Source organism: Hippoglossus stenolepis, chromosome 14 (assembly GCF_022539355.2).
Source record: "Hippoglossus stenolepis isolate QCI-W04-F060 chromosome 14, HSTE1.2, whole genome shotgun sequence".
In the NCBI taxonomy this organism is placed as follows: Eukaryota; Metazoa; Chordata; class Actinopteri; order Pleuronectiformes; family Pleuronectidae; genus Hippoglossus; species Hippoglossus stenolepis.
The window spans coordinates 6,113,239-6,136,057 of record NC_061496.1 but is presented as its reverse complement, the minus strand read 5'-3'; the positions used below and the strand labels follow the sequence as shown (position 1 = coordinate 6,136,057).

The window sequence follows — 22,819 nt, the reverse complement described above, 5'->3', positions numbered from 1 at the left end:
TTTAATAATTTTTTTTTTTGTTGTGCTGTCCCTGATGATGGATCCGCTACTGGAGGGATGTATGGAAATAGACAGAATTGACAACCACTGCGACGCAGACTTAAATATGCAGAGGGAAAATCAATGTTTTCTCTAATTTATCAGCTGTATCGAGTATTAATCTATAGCTTACAACGGAAAGTGAAACGGGACTGAATGGATGAACAGTGACACAAAGGCTTGAGATGATGTATGGAGGATTCATGCAATGATATATTTTGTTCTATATTTGAATTCACATCTGTGATCAATAGTTTTCTGCAGCAAAACTCTTTTTGCATAATAAAAGCTATACCTGGAATCACTAAGTTCCAGTTTGTTTTTTAAAGAATGGTGATAATTTAGATTAATCTTTAAAGAATTTCCCATTCCCACAATTGAAAAAAAGTCACATATAGATTCAAACAGTTAAAAAAAGGGAACTTTATTGATCAGAAAGCTCATTTTGTTGCTGTTATTGGGCAAGAAAAGGTTTCTGCTCTCCTCGTCAGCGGTGATAGTTTGTAGTGTCCTGCCAACTTGGGCTATCTTTAATTTAAATGGAAATGAGACACTGGTCCTTATAGATTGAAGATCAGGTCCCTGATCATTGCTCGATCAGCCTCTCCTCTAACCGTGTGTGTGTGTGTGTGTGTGTGTGTGTGTGTGTGTGTGTGTGTGTTTGTGTGTGTGTGTGTGTCTGTGTGTGGATCTGTACTCCCTGGGGAACACACACATTTTTTGAGAGTGGGAAATCTTTGAAGCTGCCGATGAACATGCACGTCTAATCTCATATTTTCAGATCAGATTCTGGCGTTGAAACAGGCACAGATGATCTGGAGAAGTTAGCATGTCCGATCAGTTATATTGGGCTAATTTAGATTAAGTTAATTAGAGAGTTAAACAGTTTCGTAGACCCCACGCTGGTGAGAAGACGAGGAGATGCTCAAGAAATTGAGAGAGCTTCGGAGAAGGTTCTGGCTTCGGTTTTCACTCGCAGCCTCTTTGTGTTTTGACTTAAAATAGAAGCTTTCAAAACTTTAACCACGTGCAAAGGTTTTCTGGCAGAAATCCTCCGAGGCGAACGTTTCCCATGTGCTCATACTCAGCAGGCTTCCTGGAATTCAGCCAATCAGCAAGAAGCATGTGCCAGTGCATGTTTTATTCCAAGTGTGTGACTGGGAAGTGGATGTAAAGGGAGAGAATGTGTCCATGTGCATTGTTCAGAACTTGATCCAAAATGTGTGTCTTTGTGTGTGTGTGTGTAGTCATAACTCATGGCTCCCTTGTGGAGACAGAATCCAGACCCCCCAACAAACAGTATCGAATTTTTAGGGTTTAAAGTTGGTTGATGAGAAGTTTGAGTTCACTGGGGAACGACTGTCAGTCAGTGTGACGTCCTCTCAAGTGATGAAAACAAACAGTGTGTGTGTGCATGTGTGCTGAGCCCCTGTGCATTCAAGTGTGCAGAATGAAGAGTTATTATTCTTGTGTGCATTAGTAATACATACAAATTGCACTTTGCTGTAAGACGACCCAACTGTTGTCTTTAAGTGATAGATGAACATCTGCAGTATTTAAAATAGAGGAATACTTGACATTTTTTAGGACGTGAACATGTTTTCTCTGCATTTCAGGGATGAAAGTGAAGTATTTTTTTTTTTTACAGCAGTGCCACCACTGTTAACAGACTGTCGTACATCTGTTCCCGGGAACACTCCCCTTTTCTCCCAGGTGGAGCTAAAGGTGTAATAAACACAGATGGAGTTTTCCTGCCACAGGGAGCAACAGAGGAAAAACATGTCAGCGCTGAAATGTAACATGATGAAAAACAAGTCACTGAGATTTGCAGAACGTCAATCGTTTGGCAGCTCGATGCTGAGTTTGCAAGAATAAAAAAGACCGGAGTCTATTTTAATGTTTATGGATTATCAAGGTTCTGAGAAGGGAATGAAGATGTTTGAATAAAGGTGTGTGTGTGTGTGTGTTTGTGTTGTTTGTGTCCCTGTTGAGTTTCAGTCAACCCTAAAAGAAGATCTGGCCTCTAGTGCAGCTAATAAACAGTATTATATAGTCTCTAAGTCAGTCAGCACCACTGTAGTCAAACTGTATCTGATTTCATTAATTGCAATAACTTATATCTGTTCTGGGACCTCCAGAAAGACTGAGGTAGGGAGAGCAAACCTCCTTATACCCTATGAGCCTTTAATGAAAGTGAGTCTGGGAGAGGATGAGCTAAAAGACCAGTGGTTCAGAACAGACCTCACTGACAACACAAGCCATTGATTAGGTCCGATTCAGTATTAAAAGGAGGTGCTGGGCTGGAGGTGGGTTGCACAGTAGCTTTTCAGTGGAAGCAGGAACAGTAGCCTTAAGGGTCGAGCAACTTAAATAGAGTGCACAATATGAGCTCTCAACTGAATGCATGGGACTGGGTCAGCTGAGCCGTCAGCTGACGCTTTGCTTAGCAAATGAACTGTAGCTATGTCACAATCGAGGGGACGAGTTGACCACGAAAACCTACCGAAAAGAGAAGTTCTCTCCGTTTTGCATCACCAGTTCGATCATTCTCACCATTGCATCGTTGGCTAATTTGAGCTACTGTTCCAGTTACCATATGTGTGTGTCTGTAAAGCTAGCTCATTAGCTCATTAGCTCATTAGCTTCATCACGTGTGCGCAATGGATCTTGGGAAACGTTGGCCCATGAAGGGTCCACTCATCTGCCCTTGCTCCAGAATTGAAGAACGCTTTTGTCCACCGCATTTGACAGAGCCTTAAAAATGGGAGTAGCTTGTCAAATGCAGTCTTCAAAGGATGCAATGAGTGAGTGAGGTAACATATGCTAACAGCTTTGCAGGATTTAAAGAAAAGCGCTATAATCAATATAATAATTATGTATGCAACGTAAAAAGTGCTGTGTTAGAAGCCTTTTTAAGAAAACATGATTTTTGTTTTTTGCAGTTTAATTTCACTTGGAGTAAAACATGCTGCTGTGCGAATGCATCAATAACCATTTGCTTCCCACTGATGTTGCAGCCTCCCTCTTCGGGGCCATTTAGTGGCAGCTACTTTAAATTCATTCATTGTTGGTATTTGGTCGAGATCAGTGGGAGGGAACATAATGCAACTGGAACAAAACACACAAAAAACACAAAAACAGGAAAATAAGTGAGCCGCTAATGTAACCAAATGACTCAGTGTCTTTGTTATTCTCACACGCCTCCCTCGACAGACCCCTACATCGCCCTGAGTGAGTGCACCGGCTGGATCAATAACACAGCACTGAATCCCAACCAGATGCAAAACATGAAATCTTCTACTTTAAAATGACACACAACAATATATAACATCTCTCTGACACTTCACAAGCTTTAAAACGGACAAATAATCCACAAGTTGACGTTGAATCGTGCTTTGCTGCTGAATCAGAGCAGGAAGTTGCTCTTTCGAACTTCCTGAAAAACACGAGCAGAACAAGAGGCAGTGAACTGTCACTTATACGTTTTGTCCGGCGCCATCTTGTTTTCTTTGAAACCAGAAGTAACCATATTTGGAGGAAATCGGGGGTGGAGCCTGACAGAGAGCTTGAGGACACAGTACGCTCCCGCCTACACCTGCGAGCTGCACCTATTGGACTGTCCTAGCTGTCAGTCACACAGTACACGCCCGGATGCATGTAGTGCTTTATCATCTAGTTTGCTCTAAATGGAAAAATAATTAACAGTTAAGTGGACATCACGCTGTATTGAAGAAGACTTCTAACTAGCGACTGAGACGATAAAGTCCGTAGGAAAATGGTTACTGATGTTATACATCAAGTGAGAAGTAGAGTCACTTCCTCGTAGACTTCTTCATGCAACCGATGGAGTCGCCCTCTGTTGGTCATTTGACAGAATACAGGCTTCAGGCACTTGGCTTCACTTCCCAGACCCAGAGTACGTTCAGTTTTATACAGTCTATGTCAACAATGCACATTATAACAAATGGAATTAAAAATATGAGGGATGAGGTCATATAGAGCAAATGAAATACCCCACTCACGCTGTATATTAGTTCACTGTGTCCATATATTCTGAGCACGACTGTCAGTGAGAATGATGGTGTCTCGCTCTTCCCTCTTCCATTATTGGATTTAAACACATTTAAATCTGGTCTACATGCAGGTTTATTCACCGGAGGCCATAAAAAGTTATTTTTACATTAGTCCAGTTACGGCGCATCACTGGGCGATCGAGGAGGTAAATGGATGTGAGCTTCTCTTGGCACAGCCAAATAAAATCAATCAATAACAGCCTTTGTGTCAGAGAAGCCATGATCGATGGGTTACGCCACAGGGAGGCTATTTATTACAAGAAGCAATTAACTGTGAAGGCATTTTTCCTCTAAAAAGTTGAAATAGTTTGCATACTCGATATCAGCAACACAAACGCACGTTCATACAGCACAATCATGTACAAATACAGGAACATACAGAGTTCTCGCACCTCCTTTCCCACATTCACACTCTCCATGCACAGCACCCAACCAACACAACGCCCCTGATCAGTCCTCGTTGCTTTGGTCTATAAATAAGACGCCTCTGTCTGCACATGCCATTCTGTGGTTGCACCACAATCTGCAAGCGACTAACTGTGAATGAAGCACTTGATCTAATTTTGGATCGTGGCCCTGAAGAGGATGAAAATATCAAACCTGAAGTAATCGAGGAGAAGGAAGCCTGCTGGGGAAAAAAAGAAGAGGAACATGATTAATGTGATCCAGATTCTGAAGAATCATCAGGCGAGGAGGCACATGACAGAGCTGAAGCAGTTGGTGCATTAATTAATTAGGCAGTTGAACTAATTTTGCCTGAAAAATACCAAATAAAACATTTCTCAGTTGTGAAGATTTGCTGCTTTTCATTGTCTCCTATGAAAGTAAAGAAAGCACATTTTGGTTTTGGACTGTCGGTCGGACAAAGACATCTAATGAGCATTTTGTCAAAATCAAAAGAAAGAGAGCAGATTAATTGAAAATGTGCACACAAGGGTAATTGTTGTGTGAGCACTGTGGGTGGTGTCGCCCAGTGGGAACTGCATCAGCACAAAACCTCTGCAGGAGCATTTCAAGGGACTTTGGGAGCCCCGGGCCAAAGGGACCAGGAGGCCCCACATCGAAACCAAACCAAAATAGCCCTTGCTGTGGACTAATGTAATCAACCATTCTCAGGGGCCCCTTCTCAGCTTGGGGCACCACGCTATTGCCAGATTTGCAAAACAACAAGCTGTGAGTCTGTGGAGTGATGAATGAAAGAAACACAATAGTGTCACCAGATACTACGACCTTATTGGTAATCAGTTATGACCCTATTCATATAATTGATCGATAATTCTGTCTGTGCAATACAATCAATTCACTGTAGATATTCTCACACTGTACATATCTTAAAGGTCCAGTGTGTTAGATTTAGGAGAAATGGATCTATTGGTAGAAATTGAATATAAAATATTCCTAGTGATGTTTTCACTAGTGTGTTTCATCTAAATTGTACGAATTATTGTTTTCTTTACCCTAGAATGTGTCCTTTATATTTAAATACTTTATATTTACATCTTTTTACAGTAGCCCAGACGGGACAAACTAAACCTTTTGAGTTTTTATGACGACTGAAGCTACCACAGGTTCACTTTCATGTTTGGAAGGGGAGGGCGAGTTGAGGGGTGTTCAGCTGCAACATGAAACTTCACCACTAGATGTCACTAAATTCTACACACTGAACCTTTAAGTATTATTATCCTTACACTTAAGTAGTGCACGTTACTTATTATTACTTACTGATGCTTGTTTTTGACTCTTGCTGCTTTAATATTGCAAATTTCCCCATTGTGGGACTAATAAAGGATTATCTTATCTTATCTTAATGATTGTGGTCTTTATTGGTGAAGTTACAGCCCAGGGACAACTTGCATGTGTCTTCCTCCTCAGGGACCAGATGGGCTGTTCCATGAGGATCGTCCCGCAGCTCTTCAGCCTGATCTCTCCATCACCGTGTGGGTTTTATTTATTCATCTGTCAGAGTTTCGCTGCTCCGAGCTGCGGTGGTTCCTCCACCGCGGAGGTCGATCCACCGGCTCTGTGTCTCCTCCCATCGCCGTCCCCCTGCTGCCGTGCGCGGCCACACCTGCAGCAGACCGGGGGGGGGGAGTCAGAGGCAGAGACGGTGTGGAGGAGAGAGGAAGCCCGGACACATCCAGCAGCTCGCACCGCTTCTATCCGGACTCTCCGGTGTGAGGGAGGATCAATGCACGGGAGACAGACAGCGACCGGAGGCTGGGACACTTTAAATCATGGGGATTAACGTGGAAGAGGAGGAAGAGGAGGAAGAGGCGCAGGGACCGAGACTGAGGAGCGCGCACAGGTACGAGAGGTTTCTGACAAACAACACGGCAACTGTGACAACTTTTTATCATCGGACATCTTCATTTCATTCGAAACTCGTGTTTATTATCATGAATTATAAATGATGGTTTGACCTTGATTCCATCATTTACTCATCTTATCCCCCAAAATTATTTTAAAAAACCAGACATAAACATTTGAGAATATAATATAGATAAGCTTTAAAAAAGAACACAGAATCATCCCTGTTCATATATATATATATATATATTGTATTTGGTAATCAATAACCTATAGTGAATTTATACTCAACTTGTATCACTTGTATGATACAAACTGTTCCTGGATTCCTGCAGACATTTAAAGGATGATATATTAAAGACAAATAGAGGCTACATCTGTAAATCATCTCTCAAATAGCTCATGTATTTGTGTTCTTGCGTAAATGCCAATTTCCTTATTTATCTTATTTCCTGTAGTCCAATGTAAATGCATGGTGACAGTGAAGATTTCTTTTTATTTCAAGATAACATGAGATTGTCCTTCATGAGGAAATCTACTGTGTTACAGCAGCAAAAAGGAATTAGTGAACACTCAGTGGGGTAAAGATAGTAAATAAGTAAAAGTATACAATATAAAGCACGATGAACTATAAAAGATAGAAATGTGTACAACATGTAAAACAGTATTGCATATATATGAATAATATAGATTTCTCATATTTTCATTTTTACTCCTCTCACAGAAGACAGATATGATTTCACTCTCAGGCCAAATCCCACGTAGAGTTTCTTTATGTAACCTTATCATACTCCTCTCATGATCTCCACAGTCATCCTGCCTGACTGAAAAGCAGCCTTTGTTGATTGTGGGCAGTTTCTGTACTGCTCAGCTACAATAAATATTAATAGACTTTTCAAATAGGTTCTCCGAGCACAAACTGTGCAATGTCCTTCTACCTGTAACTGAATATTAAATCATTATGGAAACAAGCAATCCCGCTAACACTCAGGGGAATTGACCTCTAAACGCGTCTCATTTGAATGAATTTAATTGCGACTTCTAGGAGAAAATTACTACATATATAAATTATAGGAATCTAATAAGTGGTTCCCCTGTTTCTCGAATAATAATAGAGTGTTTCTGTGTTCAGGAACTGCCCAAAATAAATGAACTAACACTTATTTCCCCATAATGAACAGGGAAGTAAAACATGTTATCACTCTATCACACCCTGACCTTTGCACCCGTGGGACGGCCCACAGTCGCCACTCGCGGGCACCGTAACAGTGAAGGCCTCAGATGCACTGTAGATCATCAATTCATAGGGTTACTGTCATATGGTCCGAGGTCAGAATTTGCTGCATTGTGGAAAATCCATAAACCAGATAGAGGGGAAGTGTTGTTGACGCTGCTTTCAAGTTATCGGATCAATCCACCGTCCAGGCATGACCCGGCTGTGCCACTTGGCTCATATAGATGTGCCGCAGCCGTAATCTACCGACCCGAGATGGATCATGAAGCAGGGTGCACGCCGTTAGTAACGCTATATACTGAACACCACTTTAAAGATCTTCCAAGAAGGAGACTTAACACTTAAAAACAACTCAGGCTGAAAACAACATGTGATAGACCTCATTAGGAAAGAGCCTGAAGTCAACATAAAGCGCCGGATGAAAGAACAGGAGAAAAACAACGTGAGCCGCTGATTGAGTCTGTGGATGACCTGCAGAGTGGAGGGGTTATATGAGAGCTGTGTATAGGTGAGCGGTGTGTGTGTGTGTGTGTGTGTGTGTGTCTGTGTGTGTGTGTGTGTGACATCGATGCCAGACAGAGTGGAGCAGAGACTAGGCCAGAATCTTAAATATCCCCGAGAGGCATTTTGTTTCACAGTCAGCAGATACTCAGAGTCAGGCATGTAGTGTGTCATCAATAGCTGCTGTGGCGAGTGAGACCACCTCTGTCCCTGGACGTATAATACACCCGCTAATCAGCATAATCAATTCAATAAACAGTCATGAGAGTGGGTGTAGGACACAGACGTTTGTGTGTCAGGGAAAGTGTCCTGTCCCCGTCTCATAGCTTTAAGCTGCTCAACGAGCTTTAAGCTTTGAGCACCTGTACTGTCCTAAACGCTTCCTCTGGCTTGTTAATATGTTCAGACCAAACAATGCTGACAATGCTAAAGCTCATCCATCCATCCATTATCTATACCGAATATGCATTGAGGGTTCGCTTGGGGGTTAGGGCCAATCCCAGCTGACATTGGGCGAGAGGCGGGGTGCACCCTGAACAGGTCGACAGTGTATCACAGGGAAATGCTAAAGTTTAGTACCATTTTCACCATCTTAGAGCAACAAAGGCTGATGGGAAAAAATCATTAGCTGTTCATGTGTCTCAGTTTTTGTACGTGTTAAACCAAAACACATAACATGTTACTGTTAAGCTGCTTTCAGAAAAGCACTGGACTCCGCAGATCCTCCGTATTTTCTCCGGAGACAGTGCATGTGTGTTTCTACGGACTTTATCCACCTGGCTGCTGTAAACAAATTCACGTGGTCTAGGCAGTGGGGTTGATACATGTGTGAAAGGCAAACTACGGGTTTACTCTATCTTACTAACTCTTTCACTGGACTGGTGAATTTTGTTGCTGGTGGACAGAGGGAGGCTAAATGTTTCCCACGGTTTATAGTTCTCGTGCTGAGCTAATCTACCTGGCTGCTGGCGGCTCGAGCTCCTAGCTTCAGTCTACAAAGAGAGAGACAGGTATCAGTCTTCTCATCCAACTCTCGGCAAGAAAGCGATTGAGCGTTCTCCCTAAAAGGTCCCATATCATCCTGTGGGAAACATGAATGTCAAATCTCTGTAAAGCTAATGGCAATTCATTCAAGATGTTTCACATAAAACCACAAATGTGAACCTCATGGTGAAGCAAGAGAAAAAAAGACAAGGCCAAAACCTAGTATATGGCTGGAGCCTGTATGGTGTTGAATGGAGGATGTAGTTACAATGGAATTTATAAAGGCTTGAGAGTGTTTTATGTTGCCTCGTATTTGCATTCTACCGTATGTCAGCTGGTTTTATCCCTTGAACTGTTCGCTGCTCTCTTCTACTTTCTGCGCTCACATATTCTGTGTTTTTAATACGGCCAAATTCCCAGTCAAGCTGTTTACACGAGACAATAAAAGACAAAGAAATGTAATAGTGGGTAAAGCTTGACATTGCATTCCCCATGAAATATCGCAGACTCGTAAAATGTAAACTAGAATGGCACTCAATAGAACGCATGCCTCCCAACGGTCTCCTTAAATACAAATCGCACTCACTCCTCCACCACCTGATCCGGATCAACGTCAAAACTTGCTGGGTTCTTCCCCGACGTCTCTTCAAGTTTCGTGGTATTCTGTCCCAAAGTTTTTGCGCAAACCTGCTGACAAACAACGACCAGCATGTTAATTGGTGATTTGATTAGCGGTTTATTATTGCAGCTGTGCCCGACAGAGGAAAGCAAGCGGCCGCCCAGAGGTTCGTTCTTTCTTTTTTCTTTATCAGCAGTCGACTCCTCCGGGACGGGGAGGGGGCCGGGGGGGTTATCACACAGCCGAGTCATTATGCATATCATTCAGTTCATTTCCTCCAACTTCCAAAAGACACACACACAAAAAAAAAGGAACAAGAATCGTTTCTTTGCTCTTGTTTGGTAATGGAGAGTATTTGACAGAAGCAGAACTATTCAATTTTTGAATTGGACGCAGCATCTAAGAGCCCCATTTGGCTCCTGCTGTAGAAAAGTGGCTGAGAAGGATCCACAGCCTGTGTTGAAGTGAACTAAACTGGGCTGGGTTACGTTTTCGTCAGCAGCAGTGTGTGTCACCACCGGGAGGAGGAAGCTCTATTCACAAAGAGGGAAATGCCATATGTAAAAATCTTTTCTGTGCATTTGTGTTTTGATTATTTGGGCCTGTATTGTTAACGTGTGTTTGTGTTGGGGGGGGTTAACAACACGTACACAGGCTGAGGAATATGGTGATTTGACATGCTGGGAACGGTGGAAAGACAATGCAACAGGGAACAAAGGGGTAATAACATCTCACAGTGTAAACACAGGTGTGGCACACACTGTATATGTATGTGCTCGCATGCATTCTGCCACAAGGGCTTTGTGTCAGGCAGGCGGGTACAGACCTGGAGCCAGAGGGGGCAAAGACAAGTAATCCACACTCCTACCTCATGTGCACATCTCTCTCCCCAAACACCAGGATGCCAGAGCCAGTAGCAGACGGGAGAAATAAGAGTTTAGCTGGAAAAAGTAGCTTCGGTGGAGAGACAGAGGAGGAGGAGGGGAGCAGAGGTAAGACAGGAAGGAAGGTGTGGAGGGCTGGTATGAGGAAGGATAGGAGAGTAAATAGATAGTGTGTGTGTGTGTGTGTGTGTGTGTGTGTGTGTGTGTGTGTGTGTGTGTGTGTGTGTGTGTGCGTGTGCGCGTGTGCGTGTGTGTGGATAAGATGTCAGACACGTCCTGGCTGGTCGTGCCAGTCGGGGCGATGCAGTGTTGTAAACTGAGAAATGAGCTCTCTCAGAGATGGTGGGATTAAACCATCTCACAGGAACCAGACAGCAAGAGGGAGAGCTGATATGGGGAACGGGTCTGTTTGAGTCTCCGGAGGCGTCAATGACCGTTAACGATAAGAGTCTCCAGCCAAGTTTGCATTAAGCATGCTAACATACCCACGATGACCAAGCAACGCCGAGGCAGACAAATATCATCCTATGAGGACCATGAACATCTCTACAAAATAGTTCATTCACAGACAAACTAATATTACCATTTCTCAAGCCACGGCCAAAAGGAAATGACTACTTTGTGAAATGGCAACAGCTGCAACCTCTAAATGATTCCAGTGGAGGGGCTCGTCTGTGCATCCCCTCCCGTCTTTACGTGACTCATTTTGATGAAGCTTGTAAATCTTGACGATAATCACACCGCTGCATCTTTTAAGATTTGAACAAAAACGATGCACTCGCTGTTGGACGAGTAGAGGCTGAAATTCACGGGCAGAACAGAGCAACGAAGGACTGAACAGATAAGCCCGGCTAAGGTGAGCCGCAGGGCGAGTTTCGTACAGTGCAGTATGTGCAGCTGATGTACAGGTCTCTGTCTCTGTCTCTCTCTCTCTCAGGTTTTGCTTGTGATCCGTGACAGAGCGAGGCCAGTAACACTGACTCGACCATTGTCCCCTCACAGCTCTGAGCAGTGCGAGGCTCTCTGGTTGCCTCGGCGGCCCATTGTGACTGTAGAGAAGAAAGAAAGATCCGGCTTGTCTGGATAACGACCCCATTCAGCATCCTTTCTCTTTGCCACATTAGAAAGCCTCAGAACAACAGTGAAGGCTCAGCACTATCCCGACCTCCCAAACCCTTCCCTGCATCCTCTACCCACCTCATCCCTACCGCCCTCTCTATCAGCCCCGTCCCTCTCCCTCTCCCGAGCTTCAGCCGCAGCCTCTGCCCCGTTCCGAGTCCCAGATGACAGCCATTACCCTCCCTCACTGCACGAGCCTCCTTTCCGCTCCCTCCAGTCCCCGTGGCGCTTGGCACCAATGCCCATCACACAGACAGATGGAGCCAACCCTGACCCCTCTCCTTGCCCGTGGGGACGCAAAGGGAACCAACCCTCACTAGAGGAGTGGGGGATGACAGGAAGGAGAGAAGAGGAGAGTATTGCTTTGTCACCACAGCAACTCATCATCCGGTCTCCCTCGGACTCCCCGTCAGCCGAAGCGAAGGACCTGGGATAGAAAGGCACACGGCGGGAACGTCAACAACAACAACAACAGAAGGACCTTTTTTTTTCTTCCTGCAAATTGTGCCTGACACATTTCTTGCTTTGATTATTTGGCAGAGAGATCTTGTTCTGTCGCGTGTGGACAGAAGAGGCGAACGCTGACAAGAATTCTAAATATGGGAAATATCATTCGAGAGAAACAGGATGTCACAAGAAGACGGATCTAAAAAAAAAAGCGCTGAGAGAAAACCGGCTCTACACATTCTCAAGTTTTTCTGAACCCCACAAAAGTTGCATTATAAGCCCTTGCACTTCCCGTTAGCTGTGGCCTCTGTGGTCTAAACGAGTGACAGCAAGAAAAGCTGAACAGGCTTTCACAAAATGTCACAATTTTAAACATGCAGCCACAGTAAGCAAGCTGCTTTTTTCATTGTACTTTCCACACCTGCATAAAGCATAAAAAGCTTTTCACTGACAGTAAAAAAAGGAAATGTACATGGGACTCAAATCAGGGTCCTCGGGCGCGCGTGTCTACATTCAACTGAGCTGTAACTTCTTGGTTGCACCTCTGCTGACGGATGAAACGTCCACTCTGTGTCATCTCCTCGGACTAAGAAACTGCACCTGAGTCCCTGCGATTATTACGAGAGGTAATGCTGTTTCCAGATTTCTAAGCGACTCTGCTGACCGGCATTCTGATTAGACACACAATGCCAGACAGCCAACTTTAAAGGACCCACACATCAACAAAAAAAACGAGACACTAATGGCTGGTGAAATGAATTCAGCGGGCCAACATAACAGAGGGGGGAATACCGGAGTCCCAAAGCTTCCCAGGTAATTGGAGTGCTGTGTATTTTTTCTCTTTTACTCCAAAGCACGGCTCCTCCGGTGACCTTGCAGGGCTGAAAACTTCCAGGAGACAGACGCGGTGCGGAAGAGAGAGTGCGAATGATGCTCCACGTCCAAGGTTTACAATTATCTTTGGGATTTTTCGTCATTACTCTCGGCGCATTAGCATAACAAAGAAAGTTTGGTCTGTTGGCTTCAGCCTGTCGTCAGTCATTTCAGCTTTCAGTGCAGAACTGAGCTTCCACGATACATTTATCATCCCTGTCACTTAAAAGACGCCCGCGTGACGTCCTCAGTATCTGTTTCAAATGAATGGTGGTAATGATAACGGGTGCAGCTTTCTATAGCTTCTTTATATCGAGAAACATGTTTATATAAGCAGGTATGTTACTGTCAAGTCCGCACGAGTTCTCATCGTCAACCCAATGCTCCCTAATTGGTCCAAATGAAAGATAAAGCGGATCAATAATGCATTTTTTTCTTCTTTTTACAGTAATTGGATTTTCACAGTCAGCTGCATCTGAGCTTCCGTATTTCGTAGAATGCAAAGGGAGTAGGAGTAGTGTGAAACTTCACAGCTGAGGTGCGAAGATTCGCCCTTTTATATAATGTACTGAAGGTTTTTTAGTGCACAGGTGTAAAAGGACTGAAGCGTTTCATCGTTTACAGGATGTCATGCAAACGCAAGGTTCATCAAACAGAACTGAATAATTTCTAAAACCTCTAACGATTATTTTGAAGGTGGCCCAAAGCTGCACAGTGTAAAGATATCTTTCATCACTCTGATTCCACATTTCTACGGAGCGCTGTGGTCCTTGGAGTAAGTGAGTTGAGATATTGTGCGGAGGGAGTGTAAATTGTTTGTGCCTCCGTACCTGTTTTCTATTACTTAAAAGGAGGCGAGCGGGGAGCGAAGCAGTGAGTCAGTGCTATTGTAAAGATATTTATGAGGCCTGTGTGACACGGCTGATGTAGAGTCCAGAGGTCATATCAGTGATAAAAGAGGAAAGGCAGACACAGTCCATCAGCTCTGTGTGTGTGTGTGTGTGTGTGTGTTTGTGTACGTGTCTACGGGGATCACAGTGTGGGATACACAACATGGAGTAAGATATACTGGAGTCATTAAGAGTTCGATTTCATCTCATGATCTTTGTTGCGAGCCGTCGCCTCTCGCTCCATCACCCCTTGTTCCCCCCGCTGCTCTTTACCAAGAGCTATGTAATGGAACAGAAAATTATTTTCCATCATGAGGATGATATTTTAGTTTTAGATGGTGGTTTGGTTCTTTTTTGTCACCGTTAGAGCCTCAACCACACACACACACAGACACACACACACACACACAAAAACAGATACGCATCTCAATTATTGTGCTATTTCCGTCGCGTTACCTGTCAGTGACACTGAGCTCAGACCAACTGGGATTAATTAGTGACTCAACAAACACTGTGTTCACACATGCACATGCGCACACTCTCTCTCTCTCTCACACACACACACACACACACACACACATATACAAATGCGGCTTTATGTTTTTCTTTCTGTGTGAAACATACACGTGCACTCGTCATAAGTGAATAAACACATGTGCCAACACACTTCATATTTCACCTCTTACTACTTATTCACAACTGTACACTTTTGAATAACACTCACACACAAGCACGCACACACACACACACATACATGCACTCACACACAAAATCATCCATCAGAGACAGAATGTGAAAAGCTTCCAGAACAGCATGTTGCCAATAAACACCCCTCCTCCTCCTCCTCCTCCTCCTCCTCCTCCTCCTGTGTAATTACCCCGCTCTTCATTTCACACCTTGTGTATGCACCTCATATCTCTCCGTGTCACCGTGTTACCGCTCTGCCTCAGAACAAGGCGATACCTGTCCACGCTAATATGAAATGTGATCCTGCGGTTGGTTTATTGTCTTCTCTAAACAGGCGGGAAAGGAAAACCTGTGTGACAGCATTTGTAAATGTTGTGCCACAAGTTAAAAACAACAGTTCTGGTTTGAATGCATGCAGCAGTGTTTGGGGGTAAAATACTCGGCCAGCGAGGGACGGGCTGCGGCTCCCGTCAGTGTTGGTGGCGCCGGGCACGTGTCCCACACACTGCTGATTTTCGATAGAAATAAAGCCGCTGACAGGTTTTTAAAGACAAGCTGTCGACAGCCATAACCTTGAGGATGATCGTGTGTGTGTGTCTGTGTGTGTGCGAGCTGTATATGTTTACATTATTGTGTTATGGGCTGTGTGATGAGGTTACAAACTACAGTGGAGAGATTCAATATGCTGATGTAAGGTAAAGACTGAGGAGGGAGAAGATGGGGAATCAAGAGGAATTTACCAGGTATATTAAGCCTTTATGTGATATGTGGAAACACAGAGAACAGTACAACAGTTCAATGTAGACAATGCATATAATAATAAAATATAAATATATATAGGGAAGGACAGACAGACCATCTGGAAGGTACTAGAGTTCAATGGGAGGATTCATTAAGTGAGCTAATGTGGGTGTGTTTGGGAGGATGACTGGGAGAAAATTTACATTTATACATTAGCTGTTTGATTTTGTGTGTCCCTCTGTGTGTGCGTGTGTGGGTGTGTGTGTGTGTGTCTGTGTGTGTGTGTATGGACATTGTTTATTCCATCGGCAGCTGATGCTTGTTTTATTTTAAACAGCCGCCTCTGAAGTGGAAACTCATTAGCATAGTGATAATGAGGGATAGTAAAGGTTGCCGGTGTCAGCACACACCAAGTTTTTTACATGCCCGAAACAGAAATTTGGGTTATTCGAAGAAAGTGTGTGTTTGAATCATTTTTCTCCACTTTGTACTGTAAACAAACTTCGACTCTTTAAGCTGCTTTAGACGTGCACTTTCTCCTGAGGACGTGTATGTGTCAACGCAACTGTCTGAGTGAGAGCCTCCAGAGTTTCTGTGGACTTTCACATTTCTCTGCCTGGTCCCCAAAGTCCGCAGAGAGTCAAGGAGCCAATGTTAGGAACATGCTGCTTCATGTGTGTGTTTAAGGCAAGGACCCTTAGCAGGACATGTCTGAAAAGGTCTTTAGTAACTTCACACCAAGCTGTTCTACGTCACTGCAGCAAGTTAGGAAACTTCATTGGATCATTGGAGGAGTTTCAGCTGGTGAAAAAAATGTTACCTTTGCACTACTTAGAATCCTCCAAGGTGCACAGAGCAAACATCCTTGTTCAAAGGTCCTTTAATTGACAGAGCAAAGTTAACACATAAAACCAGTTTCTGTGTAAGTTGGAGTGAATGAGCTCAGAGACACGACTGAAACTGACTCGTCAAACAAACCCTTGACCAAAGGCCTGGACCTGTTTATCTGCTGTAATGGATTGTTTGGGTATAAAGCGAATCTATAGTCTTTCCTTCATGTGGTTTGCAACAGTCCGTTTAGACCCAGTATCTTGTAAAAAAACACAGACTGTGTATAAAGATGGACGATAGATGTCGACTCCTCCCATTTTTAAAAAATGAAGCTAAAGTGTCCTGGGTATGGGATCCGCCAGCTGTCAATCATGATATTTCATAACATTTTTAAAGCATCAAATAATCTATACAATATCGAATTATTAAGATTAAAGGAAAAATTAACACCATAAAAAGAAAAACATATTAAAGGCATTTGATTTGATTGATAGTCAAATCCACTAACATGGAGGATGCTGGGTTTATGACCTATACTACAACCAGCCACATGAGGGTGATCATGAAGATTCAGCTTTACGGGTGAGGAGCTGCCGTGTCGTCCATCTTATTATACAGACGACCGATAAACTATTTTAGCAAAACAGCTAACTTAGCCTGTATGTGTTTTAGGTATTACCACTTTGTAAAATGCAATACATCCCAATGTCACATTTCTTAAAGGTTCAGTGTGTAGGATTTAGTGGCATCTAGTGGTGAGGTTGCAAATTGCAACCAGCTAAATATCCCTCGTCTCACATCTATCTTCCCAACCAGGTAACATAAAGTGAAAGGCCCACTGCAGAGCCAGTGTTTGGTTCTACACACTGGTCCTTTAATGACTTTTCAATAAGTCACAACTGCGCATTCTTCATATGAATTTCTTATGAAGCAGCAAATCCACACAGCTGAATAGACAACATGTGGAATCAAACACTGTACGAACCCTGTTACATCATCATCTGTCTTCTCTTCCAGATGACTGCCGACACTCTGCAAAACCAAACGGGAACTTCTGTGGAGGTTCGGACTCTTTGCTTTGGAAGTTGATGCCGATAAGAGTTTTTAATTCACAAAGGAGCTGGAGCCTTGAGTTCTGGGACAATACAAGGAGCAACTCCCCTGAAACGTCTGGAATACACTGGTGGTGAATGAAATAAGACTTTGTAGATTATTACCTGCATTTTGTGGTGGTGGCTTCCCTATTCAGCAGGCTGGGAGTGGCTGTACGATGCCTGAACTGCATAACTTTCCCCCCCTGAGGGTCCCCAGTGACCCTGAACTGGGTTTAAATGGACCCGCAGACCCAGCTCGAATTCAGCACAGTATCCTGGAGGAGCAGGTGGAGCTGTGGTGGTTCAGAGATCCCGGGAAGTCTCTGCTCTGCTACTGCGTGGCCGTGCTCCTGATCCTGGGCTGTGGGCTGGGAGGCGTTGGCCTTCTCTCCACCACCACCAGCGTCTCCAGCGAATGGCGTCTGGGCGTGGGCACGGCCCTCTGCCTGCTCGCCCTGGGAGTGCTGCTCAAACAGCTGCTCAGCTCGGCCGTGCAGGACATGAATTGCATTCGAAGCCGCCAGCGCATTGACATGCTAAAGAGCGGCGGTTTATCCGACCTCCTTGTGGTTTCCATCACTGGGCTGTCACTGTTGATTTGCGGAGGGGTTCTGCTGCGTCTGGCCCTGGCGAACCACATGCCGAAGCCAGGCCAGGCCCTTAATGACATGTACATCTCTGGAGTGGTTCTGCTGGCTGGAGGGGGGGCGGCAGTAGTGGGTGTTGGGATTTATTCCGTCGTGGTGATCCTGCTTGAGAGGACAAGGCACGGACGAAGGCTGATGGACCGGGTGTTTAATGTCTTCACTGTCTCTGGACGCATGGAGCGCCAGGGTCGCAGAGAGACCACCTCCAGTCTGGCGAACCTCATATGAGACAGAACCACAATAAAAGTGTGTAATTTAATATCTGAACATTTAGCCTCACGTTAGAGGGATAATGATGAAAACACTCTTTACATACTGTACGTCGCATGGGACACATCTGCTCGGTGAAGATGTAGTTAACGAGTCCTCAAGTGTTTGTCTTTTTGTTTTGTCCGCAGGTCTCTGACAGAGACGCAGGCACAACAAGGAGAAATGCTGATTCCATTAGTATTTAGAACGATTTTTCTTTTCAATGAAAAGCACAGATTCTATCGGGTGAAATATCAGTTCCAAAACAGGAGTGAAGTGTTTTCATGTTATTGTTATCACACAGAATTTATTACAAAGGATCTATGATGTGAGCATCACCTACAATGGTCCCATATGATTACGCTCTTGTCAAATAATCTCTGACGATGTAACACAAAGTTGTAAGTCTACACGACGTTGGCTGAGACATCTCACACAAGTGCACTGACAGAAAAGTTATTGCACGAATGAAAAAGCCACAACACAAATGCTATCGCTACAACTTAGATGCAAAAGCCACAACACAACTGTAAAACCCACACAATGAAAACAAAACCACAATGAGCAGAGATACTTACTGCGGTCACTGTCGCCTGGAAAACCCAGTCAAGCCAATTGCTGCTTAAAGGTTCGGTGTGTAGAATTTAGTGACATCTAGTGGTGAAGTTGTGATTTGCAGCTGAATACCCCTCAACTCACCCTCCCTTCCAAAGGGAGAAAGAGATAATATGGTAGCTTTCAGTTGTCATAAAAATTCAAAATGGGTAAAAAACATGGCGGCCTCCGTAGAGAGGACCTGCTACCGAAACACACAAGTAAAAACATCAGTAGGATTATTTTATATAAAATTTTCTGCTAATGGATCCTTTCCTGTTATGGTACAGGTGCATTCTTTCGGGTTTTGGGTGCTTCAGGCAGTGCTTTGCTCACTTCTGTTGTGGTTGTGTTGCTTTTGCAGTTGTGTTTTCCATTAAGGCCCTTGTGTGGGTGTGTCTCGACCTCAGTACCACGCAGATGGAGAAACAGGAAGCTGGTTTGTCAAAGGTGATATGAGGTTGTGGTTAAAGGGGCCAGTTACACGTCGGTGTGTGTGTAATGTATCTGCTCTAAACATGTATCCTGTCAAAGTGCTCTTGGACCACACCTCTGTCCTCTACCGACACTGATGATCGGTGATTGTAAGTCGTCGTGGATCAGAGCACGAGCTGAACGGCTGTAAATAGTAATTACAAAATCCAGTGATATACGGGACGACATAAACAGGAAAAATAATCTTTTAAAAAAAAAATTCTTGTCATTTGTAATTCATGCACCGACCCTCACCCTGTCCATATGTTCTCATGAAGTTCTGTGCAGCTGATGAACCTGACTGTGGATGGTGATGAGGCGAGAGCTTCAACGTGGCTCTTAAATTAATCCCTCAGTTGAATAATAAGTGATTATGATCCATGCAGCAGGACTTTGGTGTAATATTTGTCTGCCTGTAACACGAGAAGACGACATGATTGTTTATCAGAGAATTATATCGGAGCACTTTATCGACTGTACGTGGATCATTTGTGGTTTTGTGCATCGACTCAGTATTTTCTCGGCCGTGACTCCTGCAGCTCCTGGTTTTTACTTTAACCTGCTTCTTCTGTATTTGAGATATTACACCAAATCAATTGATTGTGTGTAACGCAACATGTTCACTCACTTTGCAGGAGTCATGGAGAATCACCATCTCCTCCAATCTGTTGAGTTTTTTAAATTCTTGGCTCTTTGTTTTTAATCATGATTCTGAATGTGAATGTTCTCATCAAACCATGTGGGTGAGAGTTAAGCAATAAAGCTCAGATGAACCAACCTGTGCATCACCGACCCAGCACCGGCCGACAAACACAGACATCGAGTTTCACACATCTTCTGGGGTTAAAATAGTTTGCTCAGGAGTTGGTGGCTATCAAAAGAGACTAAAGAGACTAAATACTGGACCTTTACGTGAGTGGGAAGATCAATTTATACAGTTTGAAGTCATACGTGGACACGTCTTGATTTGACAGAACATAACCACGAGGGAGATCAGACTTTCAAAATAAAACAGGAAACGCAGTGGAACACAATTCTAAACACAGAGTGGAACACAGAATGAAAACAAGGAAACACAGGTAAAGGTCAAATAACCAAAAGTGTCCATAATAAGAATAGTCCACAGAACTATTTATCCAAGATTTAAACGTCCAAAAACATGACATTGACTTCCAATTTCTTTTTGCATTTTCGATCCCCGAAGCACTTAAGTGAAATAAAGTTTTGCCTTTAACTTTTATGAGGATTTATTTGAAGAAACTCGGAGCTCTACTGTAGCCATGACTTTGCCTTCAGCATGGGGCCGTAGTTGGAGGTGACAACTGAAGTCCCGGCACTTTCTGGATTCATTAGATGTATTTTGGGCTCAGATAACAGAACACGATCGGTCCCCACAAGGCACAGAAGAAGAAATGACTGTTGGATCCATAACATCAACGTTGTGGCCTGTCATAGAATTTCAGTGTGCTTGCAAAAAGGTCGAACTGGGTCGTCAATATGTTAAATCATCTTTCACTGAATTAGGTAAATCTACAGTCTGCTGACACGACTGCGTTGTTATTACAGAGTCTCGTTTCCAGAGGCGTTAATACATTTACTCTGAAATGCAAAAAAATTACATTTCCAAACCATCATGACGCTGACGAGAGAAAAACCGACGTGTTTGTGAAATGTTACCAAAAGATGTGAAGAGTAATTCCTCACGTCGCTTTGCAGAAGAACCTCAGAAGAGCTCCTGCATTGTGTCACATTGGTCTGTGTGTGTGTGTGTGTGTGTGTGTGACAGTCGAGCCTCTTTATCTGCCTGCACACACACAAACACACACACACACACACCCTATTGCCTTGAGACAAAAGGGGTCACACAGTTAACCATTGTTGGTGTGATGACAGACAGCAAACTGAAGGCACAATGCACAAGGCGGCAATCTGCAGGGGCTGGTATAAACTAGCACCACTCTCTCACACACAGACACACACAGACACACACACACACACTCATAAATCCTGTAATCCTTACTTACACCAATCTGTCTTTTGACCTTAAGTATACAGTAGCGATGGCAGCCTGTGTATCCGTGCATGGCAGCGAGAGGTGGGCAGAGCGAGCAGGGAGGCAGGTCGGCTGCTGAGGAGAGGCAGGTGTGTGGGAGGAGGATTCAGAGCCTCTCTGTGAAAAACAGACTAAATGTGATCCGCTGAAGCTTCCTGTAAATCCAGATCAACATTTGAACATCTTTTCTCCCCCGCCTGACACTTATGTTTAGGGAAACGTATGTGGTAGCGTTTCTGACATTCTTTTAAATCCTAAGTGTCAAGGCTTTATTAGTTTGGTTATAAATCTGCTGGAGGTCGTCTTAGTAAATTCAGTAACGTTTACCACCCACGTCTGCACAGGAACGACCCTGTTTAGTTCATCTAGATGCTTCTCTTGCAATCTGAGTTTGGACAAATTCATTCTGAGTCATTAATTGTGAATGTGGTAATTAGTGGGTTTAAGATATGATGGTAGGTGGATTTTGTTAATTTCAGACAGAGACAAACTACCAGTTTTTAGGCAAATCTAAGATCTCGAATATAACGTAGATAAGAGTGTTTTCCAAAAATGAAATCCTCCCTTTAATCCTAAAGTCCTAAAGCCCAACACTGCGAGTTGGGCCTTAGCAGCAGTACACACACTACTGAGTGCTATATTGTTTTAAATATTAGTAAATAATATATTATTAGTATTATAATTATTAGCAGATCTGTCCACTATGTAAAATTGTTCTGCATTTCAGGGAATCGTATTATTCATCTTTAACAAATAATTCAAACAGTCCTGCGAGGAAGTACAAGCAAATAAAACAACAAAAAACAATTGTAAATAAGATACAAAAGAATAGTTTATTTCCAAATATATCCCTTTGTTTCCTATGGACAAACAGTAGTCGATAAATTAATGAAAACTCACACATTTAATACAAATCCTCATTGGTGTCTGAAATATCCTCTTACACGAGACAGCGGGCTGATTATAATCCAAGGGTTTTGTTCTCAATAGCAGTGATGCAATAAAATGACTCAGGAGCTTTTGGCAGTGCAGCCGAACCGAGGCGGTGCGGTGCATGCACAACAGAGGAGGGGGGGGAGTATTGGCGTGCAAAGGTCAACACACAAAAGAAAAAATAAAGAAAAAACTGATTACCTCAACATATTGTCAATATTCTGAGATTCTGCAGAGACACAAATCCCCTCCGGTTATTTTACCTTTGTGCTCTCCGGCCTCCTGATCCCCACTTTCCTGCCCCTCTATGCAATTTCCTTAGGAGACCACCAAGTATGGTATAGACAACAGTTAACAGGATGAATAAAAATGTGTCCGCCTCAAAGCAGCGAGCGGATTTCGATCACCAGGACAAGGTTAAAGACCCCGCGGGAGTGTGTCGGCAATATTATGTTACATTGCCAACGCCTCCAACAATATTGTGCCTTATTAATCATTGATCTGGTCGCTGGTATTAGTTTCAGGGCACCGGGGATTATGTTCACA

At 43.6% G+C, this 22,819-nt stretch overlaps 1 protein-coding gene across 3 annotated transcripts; it reads left to right on the top strand.

Moving 5' to 3' along the window:
• Nucleotides 1–6,105: 6,105 nt before the first annotated feature.
• On the top strand, nucleotides 6,106–20,064 carry LOC118120615 (transmembrane protein 125). Of its 3 annotated transcripts, XM_035175721.2 has the most exons (3): nucleotides 6,106–6,417; nucleotides 11,579–12,833; nucleotides 17,247–20,064. In XM_035175721.2, exon 3 carries the CDS (start codon nucleotides 17,500–17,502, stop codon nucleotides 18,196–18,198), a length of 699 nt encoding a protein of 232 aa, XP_035031612.1. In that variant the 5' UTR covers nucleotides 6,106–6,417; nucleotides 11,579–12,833; nucleotides 17,247–17,499; the 3' UTR covers nucleotides 18,199–20,064. The 3 variants fall into 3 exon arrangements, with proteins under 3 accessions (XP_035031612.1, XP_035031609.1, XP_035031610.1); XM_035175718.2 differs by lacking the exon at nucleotides 11,579–12,833 and having other exon boundaries at nucleotides 6,110–6,417; XM_035175719.2 differs by lacking the exons at nucleotides 6,106–6,417; nucleotides 11,579–12,833 and adding an exon at nucleotides 12,844–13,020.
• The last annotated feature ends 2,755 nt before the right edge of the window (nucleotides 20,065–22,819 follow it).